The 26490-nt window shown below is 36.8% G+C and overlaps 1 protein-coding gene across 2 annotated transcripts in view; it reads left to right on the forward strand.

Annotated features, from left to right (window-relative positions):
• Nucleotides 1-1351: 1351 nt before the first annotated feature.
• KBTBD12 (kelch repeat and BTB domain containing 12) overlaps nucleotides 1352-26490 on the forward strand; it is a 73613-nt gene continuing 48474 nt past the window's right edge. For both annotated transcript variants that reach the window (XM_037030121.1, XM_037030113.1), the window contains exons 1-4: nucleotides 1352-1555; nucleotides 15108-16281; nucleotides 20136-20406; nucleotides 22742-22892. In XM_037030121.1, the coding sequence (XP_036886016.1) occupies nucleotides 15212-16281; nucleotides 20136-20406; nucleotides 22742-22892 (1492 nt within the window). In that variant the 5' untranslated portion in view covers nucleotides 1352-1555; nucleotides 15108-15211. The remainder of the gene's footprint in view (nucleotides 1556-15107; nucleotides 16282-20135; nucleotides 20407-22741; nucleotides 22893-26490) is intronic.

The following is a 26490-nucleotide window of genomic DNA, read 5'->3' on the forward strand; positions in this document are numbered from 1 at the left end:
TTGTTCACTGATATGTACCCTACAGTAAGGGTCTAAAAGGAAAGAGTAAATAAATGGGATCTAATCAAAATTTAAAAAAAACTTCTGCATGGCTAAAGAAAACTATTAAAATAAAAAGAGGACCAACCATATGGGAAAATGTATTTGCCAATGATACCTCAGATAAGGGTTTAATTTCCAAAATACACAAAGAACTTACACTATTACACTCTAAGAAGACAAGCAACACAATTAAAAAGTGGGCAAAGGACTTGAACAGACATTTCTCCAAGGAGGACATACAGAAGATCCAGAGACTCATGAAAAGATGCTCAGTATCACCAGCTATCAGAGAGATGCAAATTAAAACCACAATGAGATACCATTTCACACCAGTCAGAATGGCCATCATAAACAAAGTAACAAAAAAATGTTGGAGAGGTTATGGAGAAAAGGGGACCCTAATTGATTGTTGGTGGGATTGCAGACTGGTACAACGACTATGGAAAACAGTATGGAATTTTCGAAGAAAACTGAAATGGATCTGCCTTTTGACCCAGCAATTCCATTGCTGGGATTATATCCTAAGAACCCTGAAACACCAATCAAAAAGAACCTATGCACCCCAGTGTTCATAGCAGCACAATTTACAATAGCCAAGTGTTGGAAGCAACCTAGGTGCCCATCGGTAAATGAATGGATCCCCAAACTATGGTACATTTACACAATGGAATTCTATTCAGCAGAAAGAAAGAAGGAGCTCTTACCCTTTGCAACAGCGTGGATGTAACTGGAAAGCTTTATGCTGAGTGAAATAAGCCAGACCATAAAAGACAAATACCATATGATCTCAGGTTTAACAGGAACCTGAACAACAAAACGAGCAAACAAGGAAAATATTGCCAAAGACACTGAAATAGAGAACAGGCTGACCAGAGGAGAGAGGGGAGGGAATTTCAGGGGAAAATGGGAAGAGTTTACAGGAACAAATATAAAAAATACATGGACAAAAACTAGGGGGTTTGGAAATGGGAGGGAGGTGGGAAAGACTGGGGAGGTGGGCTGGGATGGGAGTAAAAGACAAGAAACTGTACTTGAACTACAATTAAAATAAATTTTTAAATTTTTTTTAAAAAGAAGATTAAATGGATAGGATTTGTCATTTAACAAAATGTGCCCCCCCCCCACACTTCCTGGCTGATCTTCAGTGGTCCTGGCACGCTGGCAACTGGCGCAGGTGCAGAGCGACCTTCGGAGCTGGTGAGTCTCTGTCTGGCACCAGCCAGGAAGGCATTGGTAAGCGCAGACAGGTTCCCAGTGCTTGGAGGGCGTGGCTCTCCGCTAGTAGATGACACCTTAGAGGACCTTCCAGCACCCTCCCTCCTCCTCTACCCTCTGCCGGGCACAGATCTTGCCCATATTAGGCTGTGTGGGTCAATCAGGCCCATTGCCAGCGGACAGCTGCCTGCTTGCTCGCCCCACGCCCTCTGGACTCCAGAACGTCCTTGACAGCCACCAGGCCTGGCGGTCCCTGTGAATGGAAAGGGGCCCTATCTGAAGCCGGGGCAGCACTCCTGTAAGTACAGAGTGATCAGGAAATGTGGGGTGTCTAAAGTCTTATCTTCATGTAGCGCTTCCCTTGAGTCACCCTGGGGTCAGCTCTTGCCAGCACAGCTCAGCTTAACAGTTGTCTCCTGATAGAGACCATCTCTACCCAGCTAATCAGTTTAGTAGCCTTCATGGTGCTTTTATTCTCAGAACGACTTGATCATTTGCCCCCCTACTAGAATGTAAGCTCCAGAAAGGTAGAAGCATGCCATTTCTCTGTTCTGAGTTGTCTTCCTAGAACATTGCATAGTGCCTAGCACTTTAAATTTATTTTTTTAGATTTTATTTATTTATCTTTAGATGGGAAGGGAAGGAAAGAGGGAGAGAAATATCAATGTATGGTTGCTTCTCATGTGTTCCCTGCCAAGAACTGGCCTGCAACCCAGGCATGTGCCCTGACTGGGAATCAAACCACAATCCTTTGGTTTGCAGGCCTGTGCCCAATCCACTGACCTACACCAGCCAGGGTGCCTAGCACTTTAAAAAGCTTGAATAAACATGGAAAGTATCCCCAGGCAACTCTCTTAACTTTATTTTTTAAATTTTATTTATTTATTTTTAGGGAGAGAGGGAGGGACGGAGAAGGAAAGGGAGAGAAACATGGATGAGAGAGAGAAATATCAATTAGTTATAAGCACCCCCACTGGGGACCTGGATGCCCAACCAACTGAGTGAGCCATAAGGGTCAGGGCAACTCTCTTAAATTTAAAGCCAGGAATGTAAATGCCTTGAATTTCCCTCCCCCTCCACAAAACTAATAACCTACAATGCATCTTAATGCTCTTTGCAAAATGTAAATCATGGTGAAACACAAAACATTGTGAATTCAAAGGGAAGAAAAAAGAAGCATGCCTCATTTAGCTTCATCATCTATATACCTGGCCATTATTAAGCATCTAGTGTGAGGGATGATTATTACTATTAAATGAATCAGGTAAGTGTCCATACTAGTGGTACATTTTAGGATGGTGCCTGTGTTCTGAGCCATTTTCTACCAGTGTCTGCACAAGATGGTAATGCTGAAACAAATTAGGGTATGGGGATGTAATGGTAAAAACCAGATTTCACAAACTTAAATGACTGTAGGATAACTAAAGAAGCAGTGGTGAGAAATGCAACAGCATAGGGAGAATTATAAATGATAACTGTGGGCTGGAGAATATGAGAATAGATGTGCCATCTGAGAGGTGGCATCTGGCTACTCAAGTCCTGCACATTGTTGTCACCATGGGAATTAAGGGCCTACTGTTACCATATTGTTCATTAGTTTCAATAGATGCTGGAATGTATTAACTTTGCTTGTTGACAACTATTAATAACTTACAAAAAATAGAAAAAGAAGTCTGTGAGTAGCCAATTTGTGGTCTCTGGCTTCAGTTATTCTCTAAGAATGGTAACCAAATTCCTAAAAGCACATGGTGACTGGGAATTAATTTTAAGAGTAGGAGTGAGAAGTGGGTGTCACAATGCATCAAGTTATAGGCAAGAAAATCAAGTTAATGATTCTGAGTGATTTATAACTTTTATATGTAGGAAAAAAATTTACAAGAGAGTGGTTTATTAACATGTACAAAATGTAAAAGAAAAAAGTTATTATAAAATTGTAATTCAGGACTAAGCAAAGCATTCATTTAATTGCAGAAACCATATTGAACAATGTTAATGTGCCAAGCATCATTACAGACAGATATTAAGAATACAGAGATGATTAAGACATGAGCATCCTACACTCAGAAATGGGGTGGCAGGCATATGCATAAATAAATTGCAGCAACAACAATACAAGCATTATGGCTAAGGTGTAACAAGGGAAGGCAGAGAAGTGTTCAGTGAGGAAGTAATATGTGAGCTGAATATTGAAGAGTCAGTTACATTTTTTCGGGTGTAAAGGCATGCATGCATCATTAGTGGTTCACCACTACTAAAAGATTAAAAAAGGAAGGAAGGAAGGAAGGAAGGAAGGAAGGAAGGAAGGAAGGAAGGAAGGAAGGAAGGAAGGAAAGGAGGGAGGAAGGGAGGGAGGAAGGGAAGGAGAGAGGTAGGAAGGGGCAGGAAAGGTCAGGAGGTGCCAGATTGTGAAGGGCTTCATAATGTCTGAATGTGGTGTAGTGTTGCTGAAAATAGGCTGAGGATAATTTTTTAAAATATGGGGTAGTGGTTTTATACTTAAAAGTGTCAACTGATGTCCTTCAATGCCAATAGGAATCCCTAATTTAGTGCAAAAGAGATCAACTGTGATAAGCACAGCTCTGAGGCAGCCCTGAGGCCAGGCCCCTCTTTAGCCAGAGAGCTAGAAAGCTCTGTACCTCAATTGTCTGCTCTCCTCTGCTTCATGATGATCTACTTTTCACTGCTGCTAGTCTGCTCCATTCTGTGCCAGTCTTCTCTGGCCTGTGCTGGTCTGCTTCACTCTGCTCCTGCAAGAGGTCTTCAGTGTTTCAGCTTAGCCAGGGAAATGAAGTGTTCTGTCTGCAGCGGAAAAGGAAAGTGAACTCTCAGAGCCAGATGGGAGCTGGTTTATAAGGACAAAAGACACCCATCCCTCCCACCCATCCCAGATTAGTCTGTCCTAACACAAATAATTTTCAGTTTGGTCCAAAAGACACTGTCCTGATTGATTAGAATAGAGCTGTTCTGGTTGGTCAGAGCTGTGCAGCTCCAATTGGATGGGGAAAGCTTCAGTCCTATTGGTTAAAATAAGATTCCAGGAACTCCTTTGTAAGGGCCGGTTCAGATGGTAGACACAGGGAAGACAGGCAATTCAGTTTAGAGGCAGGTAGTTCAATGCAGGCCTCTCTCTAAAGTGGGGCTTGCATGAGAGTCCCCTGTGTAGAAAGGGCTGCTAGGCTCCAGTTTTGTTTTGTTTTGTTTGCCCAGTTAACCACCAGGATGCCTTCTTAGCAGGTGTCTTCTTTCTCAGGGTTTACAATAGTCACTAACTTACAGGAGAATTTTGTTTAAACATTGGAACTGGGACATGATTTTCTGATATGTTGACCTTTCTCAGATTGCCAACCAAAATCTGTGGAAGGGAGTTTTAGATAGATTAGAATTTATGACCCTGTACAAATAATTTCTCAGATCCTCAATTTTTTCATTGATAAAATTCAAAGCTTTGTTGTTGATCAACTGTCATTTCATATTATAACCTATCACCACACAGAACATTTTGATGAGGAAATGAACACACTAATTCAGGAATCCAGTAACTTCTTTTACCACCAAAGCAGGAGCAGGAAGGAATTATTTTTGCTCCTCCCCTAAAACAGTTCTTATTCAGACTAGGTAAGTAGGTTGTAAGCTTTTGTATTTTCCAAACACATACATTGAACTACATATACCTTGACAACTTAAAAAGAAAGTTTATTATGTAGCCCTGTGTGTATGTGTGTGTATATGTGGATATGTGTGCATGTGTGTATGTATACATACATGTACATACACGTAGTCATGGTTACAATGTGGGTTAGGTTTTCAAAAGGTACAAGGTACCCTGATATTAACAAACTTTTTTGTTTTAGACTCAGTTTACACAATATTTAAGACATGCAAAAAGGCATAAAGAATAATTATGTATTGTGTACCCACCATACAGCTGGTGAAGTTAAACTTGAGTATGCAGTTAAAATTCCTTGTCATCCTTCTGTGATTGCATCCCCCTCCTTCCTTGCCTCCTGATAGGCAACCACTATCTTTAATTTCATGTTTATAATTACCCTTCATTTTCTTATATTCCACTACAGTTGTGTGTATCCTTAAAGAATATATACTTTTTTGACTTTTTATTTTGATATAATTTCAAGTTCACAAAAAAGTTCTAAGAATAATATTAAAAAACTCCCATATACCCATGGCCAGATTTACCAATGGTGTCTATTTACTTTGTCAGGATTTATCATCTACATTTACTCTGTTAGAATATATAATATTGTTTCGCATGTTTAAAACATGGTATCAATGGTATGCAGCAACTATCCCTCTACATTTTTTCACATATTATTATGTTGGTGAAATTCACCCATGTCGATACATGTAGCAGTAGCTAATTATTTTTAATGTTGGGCAGTATTCTCTTGAGTAAATACACTATAGTCTGTTCTATTAATGGCTATTTAGGTTATTTTCAAATTTTTGCTTTTTCAAACAGTCCTGTTATGAATTTAAATTACTTTTGATTTTAGCAAAACATGGAGGCATGGTCATATATCATTGTTTTTTAGAAAAAGTAGTAATTTTAAAGATAATGTAAAGATTATAAAATTAAACATTGTAAGGGCAAAACATTGGTAGTTTAAGTAAATGCCACATTAAAATTTATAGCAGTGCATTTCTCAAAACTAACTATACTGGACACAAGCATAACTGCATTTTGTATTTGCAAAGTAATTAGGTCCTATTCTTGTGATTCATATTTATCTTTGCTACTCGTTTTTCTCTACTATTATGGGTAGTATTACTATAAATGTACCAGTTCAGTCCTCTATAAAGTGGAACAGAAAATAACTACCCACTGATACCATTGAAAACATTTTCACAATTTTGTTTTGCTGAGGAGAATGCCCTCTATGCCCCCATTAAAGAAAGAGTTACTGTCAGTTCTCTTCTCTTTATAAGCTGTCTCTACCCATAAGCAATTTGTATATGGACCCAAACATTATTATTATTTGGAAATTATTTGTATCGGTATCCTGCCTCAACTTTATCAAGCAAATTTTACCAAGCAAGTTATATATTGTGCACATGCATGGCCAGCTTTAATTCTCTTAATTATTCATATATAATTAATAAAACTAATCTTAGGTGAGAAAAATTGAAGAGACTAAGAAACTTGCACAAGTTACCAGATAGTAGAGCAAGGATTCAAATTCAGGCCTCAGTAACCCAAGCAAAAGCCTATGTATCTCTTTTTTTAAAAATTTTATTTTTTTATTTCTAGAGAAAGGGGAAGAGAAGGAGAAAGGGAGAGAAACGTCAGTGTATGGTTGCCTCTCACATCCTCCCTACTGGGGACCTGGCTGGCAAGCCGGTCATGTGATCTGACTGGAAATCAAAATGGCCACCCTTTGGATTGCAGGCCCAGACTCAATCCACTGAGCCACACCAGCCAGGGCAAAAGCCTGTGTTTTTAATTTCTGCTCTACACTATTCTATGCCATTCTAAACTTACAATAATTTCTGTTGGATGCTCAATCTAACTAGTTTAGTTCTATATATTATCCCTCTTTTACAGATTAAGAAACCAAGTTTTGGAAAGGTTAAGTAATTTTAAGATTACAGCAAGTAAGTGGCTAAACTGAGATTCAAACCCAGAACTATCTCCCATTCAAGCCCCCATCTGCAATACCAATATCTTCTGTGTACCTTATTTATACAAACAACAATGCTGTAAATGTTTTTTAAGTATGGTGGCTAGTTTAACTGCCCAAGTAATTTTCAGAATTTTCATCAGTAATTCCTTATAGACCAAATTCATTTGGTCTATAAGTCCATTTCAACTATGGTAGCTTTCAGGAGTTGTATGAAAGTCAGTTGGAAGAAAGGGATAATTAAAAGATCTACATGCCTGTCTCTAAAAATTCATAAATATTTCCTCAGAATGTTTGAAACAGTTATTTCTTTTTTAAGTATTTTTGTTGTTGGAGCCAATGTTTGGGTCATAGAAGCTGCATTCAAATAGAGTATTTAAGAAATTGAGTATTTGGGAAAATTAGAGACAACCAGATGATCTTTTTAACATAGAAATCTGACCATCCTCCTCTTCAAAACTCTTATGCTGGATTTAAGCAGATAAGTGGTGATTAGGCACCCAGACAGGATACTCATAATCTAGAAAATGCATTTATTTATAATAGTACAAAAGGAATAGTTGACCTGCTGCTTGTTTTTATATGTAGTCCATGAATTATGAATGAAATTTATCATTTTAAATGACTTTTTAAAATGAAAGAATAGTATTTCATAACATCAAAATACATAACATTAAAGTTTCAATATTTATAAAACATTAAATTGACATACAGCCATGCTCATTTGTTTATTTACTGCCTGTGGCTATTTTTGCAATGTAATGAAGAAGTTGAGTTGTTACTATAGAATCTGTATGGCCTACAAAGCTCTAGTTTGTTGACACTTGCACTAGACAGAGTGGTTAATAAGAGTACAGATCTTGAAGCTGGACAGAACTTGGTTAAAGACTCAGTTCTTGCATCTGTGTAATGCGGCTATTTGATGAGAAAAAGTAAACTCAAAAGAGTACCTTAGTGACTGTTGCTTTCTGTCAAGGAGAAATGAGGATAAATAGAGGCTTCTGTGGCTCTCTTACTTGACAGTATAATAATAGAAAATATAAGAATATAACAAAAGTGCAATTTTATAAAATACATAGTTGCAATTATCATGGACAACTTTTTCTCAATATTTTTACATATGCTACATATACTCATAAGGACTCTTGAGTACCAATAACAGCAATCTCAATTAAAACTAGTTTAAACAATAAAAGGAATGGTTTGTCCTTCAAAACTAAAAAATACAGATAAAAGGCATGTTTCAAACTCCATTGTTCTGGATTCCCTACTTGTTCTTTATATTGCTCTCATACTTTCTTATGGAGACATCGCTGCAGCAGTTCCAGACCCCTCATCTATATAACACCTGTACACCCCCAACCATTGAACCAGAGACCTCAGCTCCACTCTAATTAGGGTAATCTCAGGTCTCACACCCATCCCTGAACCCGTCACAGTAGTGAGGGGGATAAGAGTCAATCCCATCCAAATTTCACCAAGTGAAGGTGGGTTGGAAAGCCCACATTGTCTACTATAAAGTGCTAATAAGATATTGCATATAATTTTTATAAGAAAACAAACACAGAATATACTAGTTATGATTCAATTTTAATCTCTCTTTGAAACTAATGTCACCTGCATATTTATTAAACTTGACATACTCCAAAATTCTAGCATTTCTGTCATAACATTCGAGTCCTCAGCATTTCATATCTTTCCTAGCAACATCAAGATCAGCATTTTAGAAACTAATGAGTCTGAACTACTTCCATTGTGTTAGATCTACTGATTGTATCTGGAAGCTGCACTTGGCCTTCCAGGATTATTAGTACTGATTTCCTTTGAGGGATTCTTGTATATCAGTGTAATACTAAAATTTTTAAAATATTTATTGCATAAATATTTCTTGTAAAAGAAAGTTTTTATGCTTTTCCATTTAAAGTAACAACTGTCATCTGTAAAGTTGATTGAGGTGTTTTATGTATAATATAGCCTACATAATATGATTTGGGCTAGTCATAAGGTATTGTAGGAAAATTCAGAAATATAATGACCTCTTAGCCCATAATTAGATTTTCTTTGTGAAAATCTTTTTTTAAAAAAGCAAAAAGCAAAGGTTCACTTTTAACCTGCAAATCCTTACAAAGAAAGCCTTAGGCTTTCATTGAAATAAAACTGAGCTATTAATGCCACAAAATCTGGCAAGGAAGGTTTTATTCCTAGTTTAAGTATACATATTCTCAAAATCACATGATCATATCAATAGAGAAAAAGCATTTGATAAGGTACAGCACCCATTTATGATAAAAACACTCAGCAAAGTGAGAATAGAGGGAGCACTCCTCAACATAATAAATGCCATATATGAGAGACCTATAGCCAACATCATAATCATTGGGCTAGAACTAAAAACTTTCCCACTAAGATCAGGAACAAGAAAGGTTGTCCACTTTCACCACTTCTATTCAATATAGTATTAGAAGTTCTAGCCACAGCGATGAGACAAGAAAAAGAACTAAAAGGCATCCAAATCAGAAAAGAAGAAACAAAACTGTCATTATTTGCAGATAACATGATACTGTACATAGAAAACCCTATAGACTCCACCAAAAAACTGCTCAACCTAATAAATGAATTTGGCAAAACAGCAGGATACAAAGTCAATATCCAGAAATCAAAGGCATTTTTTATACCAACAATGAAATACCAGAAACAGAAATCAAAGGAAAAATCCCATTTGATATTGCAACAAGAAAAATAAAATACCTAGGAATAAACCTAACCAAGGAGGTAAAAGACCTGTACTCAGAAAACTACACAACACTGAAGGAAGAAATCAAGGACAACACAAACAAATGGAAATGTATACCATGTTTATGGATTGGAAGAATTAACATCATCAAAATGTCCATACTACCCAAAGCAAATTGCATATTCAATGCAATACATATTGAAGTACCAATGGCATATTTCACAGATATAGAACCAACACTTCAAAAATATATATGGAATCATAAGCAACCCCAAATAGGTGCTGCAATTTTGAGAAAGAAGAGCAATACAGGGGGAATCACAATACGTGATATCAAACTGTATTACAAAGCCAGAGTAATCAAAACAGCCTGGCACTGGCATAAGAACAGAAACATGGATCATTGGGACAGAATAGAGAGCCCATACACAAACGCAAGTCTATATGGTCAATTAATATTTGACAAAGGGGGCATCAGCATAAAATGGAGCAATAATAGCCTCTTGAACAAATGGTGCTGGGAAAGCTGGACAGCTACATGCAAAACAATGAGACTTGAACACCAGTTTACACCATTCATAAAAATAAATTCAAGGCGGATAAAAGACTTAAATATAAGTCCTGACACCATTAAAGTCCTAGAGGAGAACATTGGCAGGAAAATCTCAGATATTCCATGCAGCAATATTTTCTAGGGAACTGATATGTACCCTAGAGCAAGGGACATAAAGGAAAGAATAAAAAAATGGGATCTCATCCAAATAAAAAGCTTATGCACAGCTAAAGAAAACAACATTAAAATAAAAAGAGAACCAACTGTATGGGAAAACATATTTGTCAATGATACCTCAGCCAAGGGTTTGATCTCCAGAATATATAAAGAACTCACATGACTCCACTCTAAGAAGATAAGCAACCCAATTAAAAAATACGCAAAGGACTTGAACAGACAGTTCTCCAAGGAAGACATACAGAGGGTTTAGGGACATATGAAAGGATGCTCAATATCACTAGTAATCAGAGAGATGCAAATTAAAACCACAATGGATACCACTTCACAATGGTCAGAATGGCCATCATAAACAAAGCAACAAACAACAAGTGTTGGAGAGGTTGTGGAGAAAAGGGAACTTTTAGTGCACTGTTGGACTGCAGACTGGTACAACTACTATGGAAAACAGTATGGAATTTTCTCAGAAAACTGAAAATGGAACTGTCTTTTGACCCAGCAATTCCACTGCTAGGATTATATCCTAAGAACCCTGAAATAACAATCCAAAAGAACCTATGCACCCCAGTGTTCATAGCAGCACAATTTACAATAGCCAAGTGCTGGAAGCAATGTAACTGCCCATCAGTAAATGAGCAGATCCATAACCTGTGGCACATTTACACAATGGAATTCTATGCAGCAGAGAAAAAGAGGGGCCTCCTACCCTTTGCAATAGCATGGATGGAACTGGAGAGCATTATGTTAAGTGAAATAAGACAGGCATTAAAAGACAAATACCATATGATCTCACCTTTAACAGGAACCTTTATCAACAAAATGAATGAGCAGGCAAAGTATAGCCAAAGACATTGAAATTGAGAACAGGCTGACAGTGATCAGAAAGGAAGGGGGAGGGAATAACGTGGGGAAAGAGTGAAGGGTTTACAGGAACAATTATAAAGGAAATGTGGACAGTAACAAGGGAGATTAAAATGGGGGATGAAGGTGGGGAGGGCTGGGATGAAGGGGTTGGGGGAAAGGAAGAAAACTGTACTTGAACAACAATAAAATTTTTTAAATAAACATATTCCCTGATGGCCTAATTTTTTTAAATATATTTTACTGATTATGCAATTACAGTTGTCCTATCCCCCCTTCATTCCCCTCCACCCCGCACACCCCTCCCCCACCATTCCTCCCTTTTGTTTATGTCCATGTGTCACAAGTTCTTTAGATTCTTTTTTTAAAATATATTTTATTGATTATACCATTACAGTTGTTCTATTCCCCTCCTTCTATCCCCTCCACCCGCACCCTCCCTCCCCCACCATTCTCCCCCCCACCCTTAGTTTATAACCACGTGTCTCAAGTTCTTTGGATTCTATATTTCCCCCACTATTCTCGCCCTCCCCCTATCTATTTTCTACCTACCATCTATGCTATTTTCTGTGCCTTCTCCCCCCTTCTCCCCCTCCCACCCCCCCTGTTTCTTATCCTCCATGTGTTCTTCATTTCTATGGTTCCACTCCTGATCTAGCTGTCCTCTTGGTTTGCTTTTGTTTTAGCTGTGGTTGTTAATAACTGTGTGTTTGCTGTCCTTTCACTGTTCATATTTTTCATCTTCTTTTTCTTATGTAAGTCCCTTTAGCATTTCATATAATAAGGGCTTGGTGCTGATGAACTCCTTGAACTTGACCTTATCTGAGAAGCACTTTATCTGTCCTTCCATTCTAAATGAAAGCTTTGCTGGATAAAGCAATCTTGGCTGTAGGTCTTTGGATTTCATGACTTGGAATACTTCTTTCCAGCCCCTTCTTGCCTGTAAGGTCTCTTTTGAGAAATCCACTGACAGTCTGATGGGTACTCCTTTGTAGGTGACTGTCCCCTTACCCCTTGCTGCTTCTAGGATTCTCTTCTTCATTTTGGTCTTGGCTAATGTAATTATGATGTGCCTTGGAGTGTTCCTTCTTGGGTCCAACTTCTTTGGGACTCTCTGAGCTTCCTGGATTTCCTGGAAGTCTATTTCCTTTGCCAGACTGGGGAAGTTCTCCTTTATTATTTCTTCAAGTAAGTTTTCCACTTGCTCTTCCTCTTCCTCTTCTGGTACCCCTATAATTCGGATGTTGGAATGTTTAAAGATGTCCTGGAGGTTCCTAAGCCTCTCCTCATTTTTTTGAATTCTCATTTCTTCATTCCTTTCTGGTTGAATGTTTTGTTTTTCCTTCTGGTCCTCTCCCTTGATTTGAGTCCCTGTTTCTTTTCCATCACTATTGGTTTCCTGTGCATTTCCCTTCATTTCAATTACTCTAGCCTTCATTTGTTCCTCTAATTTGTGACTAAAATCAACCAGTTCTGTGAGCATCCTGATCACCAGTATTTTAAACTGTGCATCTGAGAGGTTGACTATCTCTTGGTCGCTTAGAATTATAGGCTCTGGGGCTTTGAGCTGTACTTGAGCAATAATATTTTGGTCTGTTCTCGCCTGTTACATATGAGGGGAGGAGCCTTAGATGTTCACCAACGTGGGGTGACCCAGTCGCTGGGTTGTGATGCTGTATGTGGGGGCGGGGTCAGAGAGGGGCAATGGTGTTTGTTCCGCTCTCTCTCAGATTTTGGTCCCCTCTGCTGCTTCCCACAAGCAAATTGGGCCCTTCTGGTGCTGGTTCCCGGGTGTGTGGGCCTGTGCACCTTCCAGGACCCTGTGAGTCTCTCCAACAATCTCTCTGTGAGCCTGGGATCCTCTCCCTGCACCTCGACCCTGAAAGTTTTTCCAATTGGTGCTTTCAGGCTCTAATTCCTGTTTTGGGGGCCCTAGCCTGCGCAGTCTGTCTCACTGCCGGTTCCTTTGCCTAGTTTATCCATGGGTGAATGTGTGACTGTGGTCAGCCAGCCACCTTGTGCCCTTACTGGATCCACCAATTGCCACCCCACACCTGGTATCTGCCAACCACCACCTGCACGCCTGGGTCAGTCAGTGGATCTTTCCTGCCTGACCCCACTCCACCGCTCACTCCGCCCCTCTTATTGGTCTGGCTGTATGGTTCATTGTTGTCAGACTTCCATACAGTTCAATTTTCTGTGTTTTGGCTGCGTTTTTGTTACTAAAACTTTCTTGTCTTTAAACTTGGTTGTGTGAGGAGGCACAGTGTTTCCACCTATGCTTCCATCTTGGCCGGAAGTCCTCAGTTTTTTTTTTTAATTTTAATTTAGGTATTTAGGTTTTGTTTTTGCAGTCATACTTTTTTTATTATATTTTTTCCATTACCATACTGGCTAATTGTTGTAACTTCCTTTTATAGGTCTTAAAGTTGCCACTATATAATTAAACATTCCTATCATGTTTAGCACTTGTTTCCTGAAAATAACTTTATTTAGAACTGGAAAAAATACCATGTCTCACACAGACACATCAGATTTCTAATTCTTTACAGGATCACAGGGATTTAGAAAATGTGGAAATAAGCCAGGCAGTGATAGATACCATATGATCTCACTATAAGAGGAACCTCTTGAACAAAACCATCAAATGAGCAAAACAGAACCAGAGGCATGGAAACAAGGAACAGACTGACAACCATCAGAGGGAAGGAGGAAGGAAGTTAAGAGGGGAAAGAAAGGAAGGGGGTCTAATCAACCGACAGGTATAAATGACCCATGGACGTGGATAACAGGGTGGGGATTGACTGTGGGAGCAGGGGTGGGGCAAGGAAGAACAATAGTAATAGAACAAGAATAAAAAAAGAAAGGAAAATGTATAATCTTTACAGCTGACAAATTTTGTTTTTACATTTTTGAAATTACACCTCCCCTTCTTTCTTAACCTGCTAGTGCTAACTTTTCTGCTGTCAATATTTATCCTTACTGCATGCAACTTATAGCCAAGTAGAAAGAGTGACAGAGGCTTGAGATCCCCTCCTCACATTAAGGTTTCTGACTCTAAGAATGTTTGTCATTAAATCAAAACAACTACTTAACTTCCTTGAAACAGCTTGTTTCCATTACTCTAGGGAAGGTGAAGATGAGATATCTAGCTTAAAGAGAATTTTAACTAGACTAGTGCTTTTTAAGTCAAGAAGCTATACAGTCTCTGCTACTATGAAATAGGGGGAAAGAGAAGCTGATTAAGGAAGGAGAGTGAAACCAAATGACTTTCATGTGTTTTCTAAGTTTAGGATGATTTAATTGGAAGTTTCAAATATTGTGAAGCCCCAGGTCAGCAGACATTGGGTTGTGCTTTCCAAAGCATTGGTTTTGAATTATTTGCCCCAGAGCAAAGTTTGAGAATAATTTTAGGGAAATTTTTTCACCCATACTACGTGGTCCATGGTTGTGATTTTGTGAATTGGCCATTTTAACATTTGGGTGCATTTTGGGGGAGGTGCACATAGCTTTTTATGTTATGTTGCATCTCTTCAGAGAAAATGTTACCTAATTCCTTCGTACTCTCTGTCTGCAGGACAGCTGTATTTGATAATGGGAAGTGGAATTACAAAATATGTCCATCTTATCACTTCTGTTTCATTCACTATTGGAGAGAGAACTTTCCAGCTCCCCTAGAAAGACCTCTGCAGCTGATTAGGAAAATAAAAATTTACTGTTTATACAATTGATGTTATTTTAAGATATGAAAAAGTAGCTATCTTGAAGTTAAACTATTCTGTTTGGAATGAATAATATTTTTATAAATATTTCATAGAACTAATGCTGCCTTTTAAATATTATAGAGAATTTTTTCTTAGAGAAAAACTGCTTTTTTTCTTTCCCTCAGGATTGATATGTCTCTTGTTGCTTTGTGAGTAATCTGATATGCAAATAGCCCCTCAAGAATCAAGCTAAATTTGAAGACAACTTAGAAAGTTTGAAGAGTCTATCATGGAGTACAAAACTGACGGAAAAGAAAAATACCAACATAGCTTGAATTTACTGAATAAAATTAAGAACATGAAAGAATTAGCAGAAATGATTGATGTAGTAGTCATAGTAGAGGGAGAGAAATTTCCTTGCCACAGACTGATCTTGTCTGCTTTTAGTCCTTATTTCAAAGCCATGTTCACCTGTGGACTACTTGAATGTACTCAAAGAGAAGTCATACTTTATGACATCACAGCAGAAAGTGTGTCAGTTATATTAAATTACATGTACAGTGCAGTTTTGGAGATCAATAATGCCAATGTACAGACTGTAGCTATGGCTGCCTATTTTATGCAGATGGAAGAAGTCTTTAGTGTGTGTCAAAAATATATGATGGACCATATGGATGCCTTCAACTGTGTGGGTATCTATCATTTTGCAAAGCAGATTGGAGCTGAAGATTTATCTGACCAGTCAAAGAAATATTTATATCAGCACTTTGCTGAGGTGAGCTTACATGAAGAAATACTAGAGACTGAAATGCACCAGTTTCTGACACTTATTAAATCAGATGACCTTAACATATCCAGAGAGGAGAGCATTTTGGACTTAGTTCTGAGATGGGTGAATCATAACCAGGAATTGCGCAAACAGCATCTTGTTGAGCTTTTGAAGCAAGTAAGATTGGAACTTATAAGCCCTTCTTTTATAAGACAAGCTCTGAAAAGAAATACAATGCTTCTATGTGATGCAAATTGCATAGACATAATTCAAAACACTTTCAAAGCCTTCAAGAAACCACAACAGCATCCTCTAAATCTTCGTTATGGCATGGAGACTACTAGTCTTTTGCTTTGCATTGGCAATAATTCTTCAGGAATCAGGTCAAGACATAGGAATTATGGGGATGCCAGTTTTTGTTATGATCCTGCATCACGAAAGACCTACTTTATCTCATCTCCCAAATATGGGGAGGGTTTAGGGTCTGTGTGTACTGGTGTTGTCATGGAAAACAATGCTATAATTGTGGCTGGAGAAGCAAGTGCCTCTAAACTCTCTAGACAAAAGAACAAGAATGTTGAAATCTATAGGTTTGTATCTAGCATGTTATTTATGTTTGTTTTAATTACCTTGCTTTGACATTAGCAACAGTAGAAAAAATACTACTGAAAGAGTAATCACATCTTAAATTATATGTAGTCAAAATTATCCTGTAAATACACATTTTATGTATTTTACATATGTAAAATTCATAATTAAATCACCCATACTTAAAAACCTTTCCTTCACTTTGTTAAAAACATATCATTGAATTTACATAAGCTAAATATATGTATGTTTTGATTCCATTGTGTATCTTTTCATTGTTTCCTTATCAATATGCTTTGTTTTTGAAGAGCTTAATATAACTTTTAACTGGAAGAAAAATGTATTACCACTGACTCCTTTGAACTTATTTATTTTAGTTCCTACTCCAAAGTAGTAATTTTTTCTCAAATAAAAATTACTAATTATCTGTCACATTTCATTCTGTATCCTGAATGTGTGGATCTTCCCTAACCCTCCAATAGTATACAATGTTTGTAGCCTAATAAGAGTGCTCCACTCCTGGAAATGTAAGAGAAAAAAGAGTGTCTGCTAAGAAGTAGCATATCACCTAGGTCTTGTACATGAGGACACATACCTTTGTTTACTATTTATTCAGCTCTTAGCAAGTACTCAGCTCTTAGATCTACCTGGGTAAATAATAAATATATACATGAAATACATAATAAATAGTAAAGCTCTCCTTCAATATCTTTCTGCCCTCAGTTCCCTATTACCAGAGTTCATTATGAATTTTCAGTCAAAAAGCAATTTTTGTGAACAGTGAAGTTAGGTTAAAGAAATAATTAAGAGATCTACTGTCTTTCTGTCATCTCCTAGTATCCCATTATCTGTTTCAAGCTCTAGGCCTGTCCCTTTTTCACATTCATCCTTTGGATACATGCTTCATCTTCCCTAGTAGAGAGAAGGGAAGGAATGTAGAGCCCTAGATAAGTGATCTGGACCTATGCCCACTGTGGCAGAGCATGTCACTGAGTAGAAGGAGCAACTTTCCTCAGAATTACCATGATTTCAATTTTTTTTTCTTTTGAGATATCAAATCTTAAAGGAAGAAGAAGCTTTGGTTTCCCCAGCATTGTTCTTATAGGTCCATGCCACGTGTTTATTTGGTCCTGGACTTTTTGGCCCTTCTTTCCATTTGAGAACCTCTTGTTACAAGTACCTTAGGTTCTTTAAATAGTTCTTTTTCTTTCTGATCAAAGTGACAAAACTGCCACCAGAATTTATTTTTAATATATGTCCAATCCTGTCAAAATGTGTTTTTATTTTGATCCCCAAACATTTTTTTAACTTTTTTGAAAACCTGCTTCCCTTTCTTACAGTATATGTCTGATTGCATACCCTGATCTATCTTGACTCAGCCAGGTTTCCATCACCAACCAGCTCCTCCACATTGGTCAGAATTGGGGTAAAAGTATCAGGTTCCCTCCTCATTTTCTCTAATAATGAAATTGTCAGCAAGGCAAATAATGAAATAATCAGAAGCATTGCTTTTGGGTTAAATGAGACTTCCAGAAGATATCTGGAGAGTTAAAAATCTTATGTCAGGCACTAGTGGAGGTCACTTTAGTGCCAGTTTTGTGATATGTGTGAGAAATCATCATCATTTTGTGGTATATTTCTACTATATTACTTTTGTTTCTAAACCCTTTTGTTTTTACCTAGACACTCTTCAGTTTCCTTCCAGCCTGTAGCTAATATATTTTCATGCAGATACATTTCTTTTTGACTTAAAAAAGGGAGTAAACTAATACTCTAGTTGGTCATTTCTGTTCTAAAATGTAGACCTATCTCCTTCACTTATCTCCCATACTTTGATACGCAAATAGCTGAGGATATGTGTTGTTTTTAAACTATCAACCTCTGAGTACATTGAATGATTTTGTCACTATTATTTTCTTTTATATGACATACCCATTTTTCTTAATAAATTTTAGTTTTTAAAAAAATATGAGTTTATTTGAGCCAAAACAGGTAAAAATTGCCCGTTTTGGAAGCAAGATCTCAAATGCTCCCAAGTTATAGTTTTATCTGGGCCTTTTTCCCCCATATTTTCAGTTTAAATTGTTAAAACAAAAATCAGATTATCAAGTTGCCCAGTGAACATGTACATCCCAACCTTCATGGGATGCATTTCATTCTTGGCCTGTTTTCTTGAATTGTTTCTCAGTAAATCAAACCATTTTTTTAGTTGTTTGTATATATTCATTCATTGACTTTACTTTAGTAGCCCTTACCTACATTTAGATACCTAATCCTCCTTTCTCTTCTGAAATTCAATACTATTAAAAATAGTGGTAGAAATATCACCTGTGATTCTATGGACTCTGGTTTCCTACCTAGAATTAGCTAGAAGACAGCTATCATAGATTTCTGCATTTAATGTGTGACAAGCCAGGCATGCCCTATACAAAAGAAACATAATCTTCTAACTTACCTGTCAAGAATAGGAAAGAATGAAAGAGTTAACCTAAAACATTTAAGAAAAACTCCTGCAAATGTGATCAACTGTCATTGTTTGATGCAAAATAAGTAGTCTGTTCTTTAAAATTGTACTCAGTAGGGAACACACATATATACTTTCTTCATTTGTTTCCAAACTGAACAATTTTTTTTACTTCCCTGGCTTTTTTGTTTTGTTTTGTTTTGTTTTGGCTTTGAATTCCATACACATTCTGGATTTTCTAGGAGAAATCTAATATCATATTTTATACCACTGTCCCCATAAGTACTTTTGTCCTTCTCAGACTGTGTCCCAAGTCATGACTGACTTAACCACTATCAAGAGGCAAGACAAAGGATAGCCACAAACTCATGTATTTAGTGACTATATAATGCTAGACATGCACAGATAATCAGTTAATGTGTGTATTGGACTTCTGGAGTTATTAAGAGATCATATATCCTACTGTCTCTATCTCCTGAGATTCTTCTCAGACTGACATAATTATTCATGGAAGAAATTACTAAAATTACCATATCTAGGGGATTAAAATAAATGTTAAATGCCTGGCAAACATCTACAGGTGAATTTTTTTAAGATTTTTTATTTATTTATCTATAAAGAGGAAAAGAAGGAGAGAAGGAGAGAAATATCAATGTGTGGTTGACTCTTGTGAGTCCCCTGCTGGGAACTGGCCTGCAACCCAGGCATGTGCCCTGACTGAGAATCGAACCACGATCGTGTGGTTTGCAGGCCCGCGCTCAATCCACTGAGCTACACCAGCCAGGGGTGCAGGTGGATTTTTATAACACCCACAAATGTTCTTCATGCTGACCTAAGCCAATTAGAACTAAAAGAACAATCCTTAAAAGTCTACACATCTATCATCCCATTAGAAGTCTCTGAATTGGAATGTTTTCAGATTCTCTGCTCTAAAAGTTACTTCTTTAATTAGTATTAAGGTGAAACTTCTAGTCCACAGAATTAGACATTTAAAATTTTATTTTGTTTTTACTTATTATTCTCTCATAGTAAAATTACAAATAATTTGCTAAAAGACTTTGCTATTTATTCTTGATTTTTCTCCCCAGAATTAGGAAATGAAGGCTAGTCCTGGATAACCTATACTTTTTCAATATACGATTTTTCCAAAAATTCTGCAAGTAGGTGTGGATAATAGTTTTTATACACATTATATTTTCTTCATCAGTCCTTTCAAAAAATAAAAAAATCTTGCAAACCTGTATCGCTGTCTTATAGTGATGTTTACTTCCTCTCAAGTTAGAAGAATCAAATTGTATTGTTTTTAGTTGGAAAAAAAGCTTAAGTGTGTTTCTTGGGTAAATTGTTTTCATGTTAACTCTAATCCTGAATTCTCTTTCTGTTATTTTACAGGTATCATGATAGAGGAAACCAGTTTTGGGAAAAGTTATGCACTGCTGAATTTCGAGAGCTCTATGCTCTGGGCAGTGTTCATGATGACCTCTATGTTATAGGAGGACAGATGAAAATTAAAAACCAGTATCTTATTACAAACTGCGTTGATAAGTACTCTGTAGAGCAGGACAATTGGATAACAGTCTCTCCCCTTCCGCTACAATTGGCATGTCATGCTGTAGTGACAGTAAATAACAAACTCTATGTGATTGGAGGCTGGACTCCTCAGGTTAAGGAATTTCCTACATACCTAACTGGCATGGCTATGCTGAGTCTGGCTGCTATGTTGAAAATGTTGTAGTTGTTCAATACTAAACAAGTATGACTTGCATTTTGATAAAAAAAATATTTTATAAAATATTGAACTTAAATTTTAAAGTGTTAAATCAGTTTAGGAAAATAAAATTATAAAGTGTGTTATTCATAGAATGACTTCATTCAGTATTCATGCTGTATTATTCATAATCCTTCCCATTTTACTAATTGTGAAAGATGTTTATGCTGATGGATTATCTGTAGGGAACATGTAAGAAGAAGGCAGAGAAGCTGGGTCCTCATCCCAGAACTGTCTGCATAATAGCTGTATGAGGTGAGGCAACTAACTCTTAGGTCCTTTCCACATTTAAAATTCTTACTCTAGGAAACCAAGTAAACTCATCCTGTGTTGGCACAATTACTTCCACAACAGCATATTGTGATTTTAAACACTTTATGTTTTTGCTGGGCATCCACACACAGAGAAAACAGAATACTGTTTGGACCGAAGCTCCATGAAATGTTGGGAAGTCAAAATTGAAAACTTAATAGACTGTGACCACAGTGGTCCTTCCTCTTCTCTTGGGTGTTCCTCTCAGTGTCTTGGAGTTCTCACAGTAGTATCTCCAGTTGTCTTTTACCCTGGTGATGTAGTCTTTCTAAAAGAAATTCATCTTACTAGCTCCTTGTCAACCCACATGACATAAAGTAAATTTATTTTTGCCTATATAATTTCTCAACTTTCCATATTTACTTCACTATAAAATTGATACTTTTGCATTTATTTCATAAGCTTGTACTTTGCCATGTATATAGCATACCACACCTGTTTTAAAAACTTAAACTTCACATTTAATACATTTTAAATTTGTGCTGTGTATCAAAAAGAAGTATAGATTTAATCCCAGCTAGTAGCTGATACCTGACAAATTATTTGTAATTAAGTTTTTTCATAACTATTCATTACATAGTCAATTTTGTATGAATAAGCTCTAAAGACAACTTAGAAGCTTTTTTTTACTTTTTTTCACTACATTGGAGATTAAATCTTACATTAGAAGAAAATATATTAGAAGGAAAATTAAAACAATAAAGATAATATTTATTAATTTATATTGTCTTTGAACTGATGACATGTGAACATTTACGGGGTAAGAAAAGCTTTAGCTAGTCTTTGCCTAATGCTATACATTAAATTGCAAAGTAACATGGGGTTGTGATTGCAATCATAGTGATAACTCTTTTTTTAAATTATTTATTTATTTATTTTTAGAGGGGAAGGAGAGAGGGAGAGAAACATCAATGTATGGTTGCCTTTCATGTGACCCCTGCTAGGAGTTGGCCTTCAGGGAACTGGCCTGCAACCCAGGCATGTGCCCTGACTGGAAATCAAACCACGATCCTTTGGTTCACAGGCCTGTGCTCAATCCACTGAGCTACGCCAGCCAGGGCTCATAGTGATAACTCTTAACGCATTTAAAGCAATTAACTAAAATTAATTACACACAACTTTTGGAACTATGGCATTTATTTCTGTGTTGAACATCTGTATCCAAAACCAAAATGAAAACACACTTAAGCATCCTTAGCCTGAAGTCGTAAAAGTTCCTGACACATTGTAAAAAAGAATTGCTTCACCCGAAGTTTATGAATAGGAGAATAAGCCAAATACACCTGTGTAAGAATAAACAGTCATTCAATTTGTACTATATCTAGTCATTTAAAAATATATGTAAGTAAAATAAATACATAAAATAACTGTGAATAATTTATATTAATTCATATATTTTGAAAATTGAATTCAGACCATTCTTATATAGGTTATAATTATGGGGTAAAAATAATTACTAGAACACTATAATATTTGTAATTTTGTTTCACTTGTATTAGAAAATTACTATAAATGTAAATGCCTTATAAATTGTTTCTAACAAATATTAGAATCTACCACTATAACATTTGACAAAATAAAATTATACTTCAAATACTGTTCTGCTATAGAAAGCATGGCTTCATTTTTAGGGCATTGCACCTGCTTCATTTTTTTAAAAATGCTGTGTTGTCTTACTACTAAGATCACGGATTATTTGCTGTAACCCAACACCTTAGTCTCGTTATTTAGGAATATAGATTCCTCTGATATAAACAGTGGATTTATAACCCCGAATTATGGAATTTGTGGGTTTGTGAGTTCAAGCCACTATAGTTAACCTCTATTTGCTTGTCTATATGCTTTGGCTAATTGCATTTATGTATCCACAGAAGTTTTAAATGATGTATTATTATATTGGTTGTCATATTTCATGCAGATGGATCTTCCTGCTGAAGAACCTGATCGATTAAGCAACAAACTGTTGCAGTATGACCCTAGACAAGACCAATGGACAGAGCGGGCACCCATGAAGTATTCTAAGTACCGATTCAGTACAGCTGTAGTCAACAGTGAGATTTATGTTTTGGGTAAGAAGAAGCAGATTGCTAAAAGAGTATAACTACTTTTATTTTTCTCAGAAGTTTGCCTCAGTAAAAATGAAATATTCTTCCTTCCTCTTGCATTCTAGTTCAAATGTATACAAAATTAGCCATTTTTACTTGTATTTCTTATTCTCTAGAACACAGGTAATATAAAATGAAAATCTATTAACTTATTAAAAACAAAATTATCCTAATGGAATTTCCAAGTCCCTTTGAATATGAGAACAGTAGTGTACATCCTAATATATACTATCAAGAAAAATATTTTCAAATGGGAATAAGATTTGGTTACTTTTAATCAATGAAATGTGGGCTTTTGCAACAAAATATGATTATCTGTGCTAATAGAAGAGAAAGCAACCATAGGAAAGACAAAGCCACAGATCATGCCAATCCTCTTCATTTTGCCTCTCCCACCTAATTTCTTTAGAGATGTTAACAAATAACTTTTATCTGAATGCATTTTTTCTTATCAGTGAAATATGTGTTGTCTTATACTAGCCTGGAGGGATTGGTGAAAGATTGGTTCATTCCCATAAAAAACCCTAGAACATCAATATACAGGGTCCAGCACAAATAACACTTCTGTTTATTACAAAATCATAAGTATGTAATTCTGTAATAACAATATCACACTCAAGCACAGCATATGGCATTTTAGGTGAAATATTCAAATTAAAACTAAAAATTATTTTACTCATTACCCTACCAACCACATTGAAGCAGGCCATATTTTCCCTATTCTTTCTCTTTGTTTTTACCTTTTATTGTTAAGTCCTTTGGTCTTCTAAGCACATTCCATTTCCCTAACATCATCTTCTCTTTTTCTTAGTTTTTTTCATTGCTTTTATTTTTTAAATAAATATTTTATTGTTGTTCTATTACAAGTATCCCAATTTTCCCCCTTAGCTCTCCTTCACCCACCCCACCCCCACTCCCAAAGACAATCCTCACCCTGTTGTCCATGACCATAGATTATTCATATATGTTACTTGACTAGTCCCTTCCCCTTTATTCTACCTTGATCCCCCTTCCCCCTACCCTCTGGTGGCTGTCAGTCTGTTCCTTGCTTCCATGCCTCTGCTTCTATTTTGCTCATTTGTTTTATTCACTAGATTCCTTTTTTAAATATATTTTATTGATTATGCTATTACAGTTGTCCCATTTTTCCCCTTTATTCCCTTCCACCCTCTACCCCTCTCCCAATGGCATTCCTCCCCCCTTATTCATGTCCATGGGGCATACACATAAGTTCCTTGGCTTCTCCACTTATCCCACACTATTCTTAACATCCCCTGTCTATTTTGTACCTATCATTTATGCTTCCTATTTGCTGTACCTTTAACCCCATTTCCCACCCTCCCATACCCCACTGATAAGCTTCTATGTGATTTCCATTTCTGTGAATCTGTTCTTGTTCTTGTTGTTTGCTTAGTTCATGGTTGTTTCTGTTTGGTTTTGTTGTTTTGTTTTGTTTCTAGGTTCAGTTGTTGATAGTTGTGAGATTGTTGTCATTTAAACTTCACATTTTTGATTTTCTTCTTTTTCTTAGATAAGTACCTTTAACATTTCATATAATAAGGGCTTGATGTTGATGAACTCCACTAACTTGACCTTATCTGAGAAGGACTTTATCTGCCCTTCCATTCTAAATGAAAGCTTTGCTGGTTAATCTTAGATGTAGGCCCTTGCCTTTCATGATTTGGAATATTTCTTTCCAGCCCCTTCTTGCCTGCAAGGTTTCTTTTGAGGCATCAGTTGATAGTCTTATGGGAACTCCTTTGTAAGTAACAGTCTCCTTTTCTCTTGTTGCTTTTAAGATTCTCTTCTTATCTTTAATCCTGGATAATGTAATTATGATGTGCCTTGGTGTATGCTTCCCTGGGTCCAATTTCTTTGGGACTCTCTAAGCTTCCTGGACTTCCTGGAAGTCTATTTTCTTTGCAAGATATGGGAAGTTCTTCTTTATTTTTTCAAATAAGTTTTCAGTTTCTTACTCTTTTTCTTCTTGTACCCCTATGATTTGGATGTTGAAATGTTTAAAGTTGTCCCAAATGTTCCTAAGTCTCTTGTCTTCTTGAATTCTTCTTTCTTCATTGTGCTGTGGTTGAATGTTTATTTCTTCTTTTTATGCCAAATCATTGATTTGAGTTCCAGTTTCCTTCCCATCACTTTTGGTTCCCTGTACATTTTCCTTTATTTCACTTTGCATAGCCTTCACTTTTTAATCTATTTTACAAACATACTCAACTATTTCTGCATGTGATAGGTTGGCTATCTCTTCATTGCTTAGTTCTGTTTTTGGAGTTTTGATCTGTTCTTTCATTTGGGTCATATATTCCTTGTGTCAGCACACCCATTACATTGTAAGGGGTAGAGCCTTAGTTATTCACCAGGGTGGGGCAACCCACATAGCTGAGTTGCAGCCCTGTATGTGGGAGAAGGAACAGAGAGAGAACAATGCTGCTTGCTCAGCTCTCAACCAGCTTTCAGTCACTTCCCTTGCTACCCACAGGCAAACTGGTCCCTTCTGGTGCTGATTTCCTGGTGTGTGGGTTTGTATATGTCATGGTGGGCCATTCCAATGAACTCTCCCGTGAGGTTGGAGTTTCTCCCACTACCATAACCCCCATAGATTTTTACAGCCAGAGGTTTTTAGGCTTTCTTTTCCTGCACTAGAACCCTGGGTTGTTTGGTCTGTCTCCATCCCCATTTGTTCCTCCAAGTTTATCCACATGCAAATATGGGACTGCCCAGTTTGCAAGTTGCTACATCACCCTCCTGGTCTTCCAAACATGCGTCCTGCCTTGCCACACATCCTCTTTGCTCCAGCTGCCCACCTCCACCCATCCTACCAGTCTGAATGAATGTTTCTTCTTTAACTCCTCAGTTGTCAGACTTCTACACAGCTTGATTTTCTAGAAGTTCTGGTTATTTTTTATTTTTAAATTTGTTATTTTCTTTCTTTTGGTTGTGTAAGAAGGCATAGTGTATCTACCTATGCCTCCATCTTGCCTGAAACTCTAAATGGCAGTGTTTCGATCAAGAAAAAAATAGGTGAAACAGAAATGAAAGTGAATAAACAAAGTAGAAAGTCTTTTTCAGTAGTGTAGAATCTAGTTTCTGGATATTGAGAACTGAGGAGGCAAATAAATTTTACCATGTTGTAAGATTCCATCCAAAAAAGTCAACTTCCCCAACATTTTGTGTGGGATTTTCAAATATATTTATAAGCTGTGAAATTGAATGGAGTTCATTTTTTAGGTATTTTTGTGGTAGTGTTAGTTCAGATTTAATGCTCATTGCATGTATAACTTGGGCAATTGGAATTTAGGCAAATATCACATAGAAACCTAAAAACTTATCAGTACCCTTTCAATGGTACCTTACAGTCAACTTGTTAATTGTCTTAGCAAAAGTTCTGTCTGCTTTTGGGAATCTATGTGAGCCCCGTTGTGACTGGGGTCACTGTCAGTTAGTATAATAAGTACTCTCCCTAATACCTATAATGGATTTAATTTCTTACTAACTCCTAGGTTATCTACAGGCTACCTCAAAAGAGCAGCCACTGAAATCTTCACAA

The sequence above is a fragment of the Sturnira hondurensis genome, unplaced genomic scaffold (assembly GCF_014824575.4).
Source record: "Sturnira hondurensis isolate 20B ecotype Veracruz unplaced genomic scaffold, ASM1482457v3 Scaffold0001538, whole genome shotgun sequence".
Taxonomy (NCBI): Eukaryota; Metazoa; Chordata; class Mammalia; order Chiroptera; family Phyllostomidae; genus Sturnira; species Sturnira hondurensis.